The sequence below is a fragment of the Sarcophilus harrisii genome, chromosome 2 (assembly GCF_902635505.1).
Source record: "Sarcophilus harrisii chromosome 2, mSarHar1.11, whole genome shotgun sequence".
In the NCBI taxonomy this organism is placed as follows: domain Eukaryota; kingdom Metazoa; phylum Chordata; class Mammalia; order Dasyuromorphia; family Dasyuridae; genus Sarcophilus; species Sarcophilus harrisii.
The window spans coordinates 55,563,800-55,569,013 of record NC_045427.1 but is presented as its reverse complement, the minus strand read 5'-3'; the positions used below and the strand labels follow the sequence as shown (position 1 = coordinate 55,569,013).

Here is a 5,214-nt window from a genome sequence, read left to right as displayed (position 1 = left end):
GGTCTAGGTCATTCTATTTTCTAATTTTAAAATATTTTATTTTTATATTATTTTGTAATTCTTATTTTATTTTATTTGTTTTCTTGCCCTCTCTCCCATTGTAAAAAAAATAATAATAAACATGTATTGCCAAACAAAACAAATTCCCATGTTAACCATGTTCAAAAATGTTCTGCATCTATATCCATATCACTTCCTTCTCAGGAGAGAAATAACATAGATAATTATCAGATCTCTGAAATGGCTAGTCATTGCATTGATCAGAGATCCCAAGCTTTTGATCTCATACTGACCACTGGAAGTTGTAAGAGCCCAGCCAGACCAATCTTTCTTCCATTTACCTCACAGACCACCTAACTGGCCCCCCTGCTCCTGGTCCTGAAGTGTGATCTCAGACTTGCGTGACATAGTTGTGTGACACAGAGCAAGTGAAATCTATTTGCCTGTTTCCTTATTTGTAAAAAGAGCTAAGAACAAAATGATAAATGATTCCAATATCTTTGCCAAGAAAACTCCAATGGGGTTGTGAGGAGTCTGAAGTGAGTGCAATGATTGAATAACAACAACAAAGTACTGTGGCTTCCAGCCTGGAAATTGGGATTTCTGGGGATGAAGTTGAAGTACTATCCTGGAGTCTAGAGAAAAACAGAAGAGAACATGCTTCCAATCTGTACCAGTCTGCTCCTTAAGCTCTCAGACAGATTGCCCCGGTGTAGTGTTTAGCATTCTCCATTCCTGGAAGGCACTTAATGTCATGTCTGCCCTTCTGAATCCATCTCTTCTTGCAAAATTCAGTTTACCAGATCACTCCTTGAAGAATCTTACCTATGTTCCTTCCCCACTGCTGAAAAGCCTTTCCCTCCCCATATTTTCACTATTCATCCCAGCCCAGTTTTATTGACTTTCAATCTGAACTTAACAAATACATATAAAACCATCATTTCTAATACACTGTAGAACAGAAGAAGATTGTACACAAAATAGAATCTGCATGGTGTTCAGTTTTCTTTTAAACTGCAACTTGTAATTGGCCAACCTGTTAGGCACTTCTGCGATTTTTTTTTTTAGGCCTTTTTTCTGTTTTCTCCATTTTGAAAAGAGGAGAGAGAGAAAAGGGAATCATAATACTTCCTCCCAAATTGAAAAATCTTATAACAAAAATATATACTTTGACTTCACACATATAAATGATAACATAATGCTGTCTTCTCAAGGAGTGGAGAAAAGATGGGAGAAAAAGAATTCTGACTCAAATTTCTCTTAAAATAACATTAAAAATCTTTAACTTAATTGAAAAATATTTAATGAAATAAAATATATTTTAAAAACATATAGTTAAGCAAAAGAAATGTCTTCATTGGTTGTGTCCAAAAATCTGTGTCTCATTCTGCACCTTAAGTTCATCATCTCTTTGTCAACAGAATTATTAGTCTTCTGGAATTGTGGTTGGTCATTTTATTAATCAAAATCCTAGAGTACTTGGTCTGGATTTCTCCTTGCTTCCTTTTTTACTGTTTTCTGTTATACTTCTCTGTCTGAGCATGGTGTTCCCTTCTCCCACATCAGAATGTAAACTCTTTAAAGGTAGAGCTTATGTTGTTTTTATCTTTCTATTTTCCAACGTCTAGCAATTTTAGGTTCATAATAAGTGTATGTATATTGATAACTGCACGTGTAAAACCTGTATTAAATTTCTATCTTTCTCAATGGGACAGAGGGAGAGAACTTGGAACTCAAAATGATTTTTTAAAATGTTAAGACTTTTTTACATATAACAAAGTAAAAATAAAATATTAAATTAAAAATATATATGGATTTGAAACAAGTCAAGACTCTACCCTGTCCCCGACCCCACTCACCTTATCAAATTCTCCCCTCCCAAGGATGACCTAAAACTAAGGACCTTCCCCTTCCTTGTCTCTGCAATAAGGATTCTGTATCCCAAGGATGGCCTAGAACTAAGGACCTTCCCCTTCCTTGTCTCTGCAATAAGGATTCTGTATCCCAAGGATGGCCTAGAACTAAGGACCTTCCCCTTCCTTGTCTCCCCAGTTTTACCTTTCTGTGGATTCTGCAGGTGAGATAATGGGGAAAAGCCTAGATGTGAATTTAGGACACTGAGTTCAAATCGCAGCTCTGACACTTAGTAGCCTTGAAACTTTCAAGTCTTTTAATTCTTCCCGCCTCAATTTTCTCCTCTGTAAAATGGGGGTTAATATCAGCCCTACCCCCTCTTTAAGGATGTTGCCAGGAAAATCCTATCCAACTCTTTAACCACTGGGAATTGAAAGATTTACAAGCCTAGAGCTCTCCCCTCCGCTGCAGAGAGAGCAGGGTGTCGGTGGAAACCGGGTCTTCCTCACTCGGCAGAGTCCAAAGGCTGGCCCGAGGTGTTTTCCCTGGCCGTCCGGCTGTCCCCGTGTTGGGCTCCTTCGCTGTAGAAATCGGGCACCATTCGGGCGAAAAGGCCAGCCAAGCCCCCTGCCCGGGCGATCCGGCGGGCGGCGAAAGCGTACAGCAGAGGGTTGATGCAGCTGCTCAGGAAGACCAGCGGCGCCGAGACGTTGTGCCCGACGTGGGCCGCGGAGTGCAGCCAGCCGGCGGGCTCTGCCGGTGGGGCTGCCAGCAGCTCGGCCGCCACGGCGGCCGCGTTGGACAGGTGGTAGGGCAGCCAGCACGCGGCGAAGACCAGCACCACGGCGGTCACGATCCGGCCGGCCCGCTGCCTGCCGGGGTGGCGCAGCCGGCGCAGACGGCTGCGGACGCAGGCCGAACAGACGGCGGTGACGGTGAAGGGCCCCACGAAGCCCGCCAAGGTCTCCAGCAGAAGGAGCGTCACCAGCTGCCGGCCCGACGAGAACTGGCGTTGGAGGCAGGCGTCGGTGTCGGCCGTGAGCGTGGCGGGCACGGCCAGGGCTAAGGCGGTGACCCACAGCAGCGCCAGCACCCTGCGCGCCCCGGCCCGGCGCCACCAGCGCTGCAGGTGGAAGGGGCGCGCCAGGGCCACCAGGCGCTCGGCGCTCAGCAGCGTGATGAGCAGCACGCCGGAGTACATGGACGCGTTGACCAGCCAGACCAGCCCCTGGCACACGAAGGGCCCCAGGCTCCAGGGGCCGGCCAGCGCGTGGATCCAGAAGGGCACGGTCAGCAGCGTCAGCAGGTCGGCCGCCGCCAGGTTGACGATCAGCAGCACGGTGGGCGGGGGAGCGCTCATCCTTCGGCACACGGTCCACACCACGGTCAGGTTGCCCGGGACGCCCAGGGCGAATGCCAAGCCCAGGAGGGCGCAGGCGACCTGGCGGGCCACATTCAAGGCCACGGGAGAGTCGGACTCCTCACCGGAATAGTCAGAAGCCATGGTCGCGGGCGCTGTCCCCGCAGCCTTTCCACCCGCCAGCCTTCGCGGTCCGACAACGAGCCGCGTCCCGGACACCCCGCTCGTCCCCCAGCTTCGCCCTCCCGGCCGCGGGGGGTGAGCACTGGAGAAACTGGGGAAGTACAGATTTAGCCTTCACTTTCATCCGGCAAGCCCCGCCCCCTCCCTGCGGGTCCAGAAAAAGTTGAAGGGGCAAGTTTCCCGCAAGCCCCCTCGGCTCCCCCCCCAAGTGTAACGAAGTGAAGCCAGAGGTGGGGAGCTCCAAGAAATGGATCAGGGCTGTGGGGTGCGGGCGGCGCGAGGGGGAAGGCTGGGGCCACCTCGGTGCTTGCCCTCGCTCAGCGTTATCCTTCCCCATCCAGTGTGGCTGGGCCAGAGGGATGGGAGGTGGGGGCGTGTACGTGTGCGTGGTGTGTCTGAGTCTGTCTGTCTGTGTTTGTGTCTGGGGGTCCGCATCTGCGCGCGCGCGCGGCGCTTCGGAAGGTGCGGGTGGTAGGGGCGGTACGGAACTCGCAGGTTCCCTTCTTACCTCGGGGTCTTGGGACCCCCAGCTTCCTCCGCGGCTCCACTGAAAGGCTACAACCCGTGCACAGTCTGTACGGAACCCAAAGAGTCTCGGTCGCTGTTACTAATTCTGGAGCGCTAAAGCTCGGCCAAAGTACTCGTTATCGTATTGAACACGTATGGGACTACCTGCCAGCCAGGGGAGGGAGCGGGGAAGGAGGAGAAAAGGGTTAATGTTGAAACATTACCCCTGCATATGCTTTGTAAATAAAAAGCTATTTTTAAAAAAATGTGCTATTTATCAAAAGGAGAGAGGGAAGCTTAGGGAAGAGCGCGAAGGAAGCTGGGAAAACGGAGCTCCGCAATCCTATCCTGAGCTAACTTAAGTGAAGAGACCTTCACCTGACGCCTTTACTGAGATTTACCGGAGGAGCAGGGGGGACCAGGGGATTGGGCTAAACAGCTCTGAGACAGACAAGAGCAGAGAAGCCTGGACTACACAGCAGAGGATCTCCCCAACTGCCATTTCATCAATGACTTGGAAGTCATTAAACCAGATGGTAAGAAACTGGGAGTGAGAATAAAAAAAAACAACAAAAACTGAATGACAGAATTGAAAAATGCTACTATGTTGAAGCCGAAGGGGAACTTAAAGGTCTTTTGGACCTTTTCTTCATTGTTTCAAAGGAGTAAACAGATCCAGAGAGATAAAGTAAACTTCTGGGGTTCTCACACTCCTGGTCTCTTCTTTCAAGTTCAGAGTTCTTTCCACTGCGACAGGTGGATCCAAAATGTAATGGACACACGGGGGTGAGTGAACTGAAGCCAAGAAAATATTTAATAAAGGTCACTGCCAGATCTTGGACTTGAATTTTAAAAATTACCAAGAAACCTGTAGGATGTGGGATTAAAAACTGTAAAATAGAGATGATAATAGTCTATTTCCTCGGGTTAATGTGAGTATCAGAGATAAAAATGCTTTTTATAGCTTTGGGTGAGATACAATTTATTACATTTATTTAAAAACTCACATTTAGTAAAAGGACATTTCTTACATTTATTTAAAATATTGAATATGTCTTTATTGTGATGGTGGTGGTGGTGATGAGATAAAGTGGGGGACATGGCTACATGTAAAAAAGGCAGATTTTAATGTAGGAAAACTCAACATGTGAGCCAACTTTTTTTGTTCTTGGAGTCTGACCGTATGACTTTCTCTTAAAATTTTTTCATCAGCTCCATGTTGTTTCTTGGATAAAGCACAGACTCCTCCGGGCTAAATGTTAGTCCTTAACAATCTAGCTCCAACTTTTCTTTGTAAGACTTATCTCACA

General features: G+C 47.7%; 1 protein-coding gene across 1 annotated transcript; it reads right to left on the bottom strand.

The window, feature by feature from the left end:
• Positions 1-1,306: 1,306 nt before the first annotated feature.
• LOC116421322 (leukotriene B4 receptor 1-like) lies at positions 1,307-4,068 on the bottom strand. The gene has a single exon (XM_031950219.1). It carries the CDS (start codon positions 3,356-3,358, stop codon positions 2,360-2,362), a length of 999 nt encoding a protein of 332 aa, XP_031806079.1. The 5' UTR covers positions 3,359-4,068; the 3' UTR covers positions 1,307-2,359.
• Positions 4,069-5,214: the final 1,146 nt, after the last annotated feature.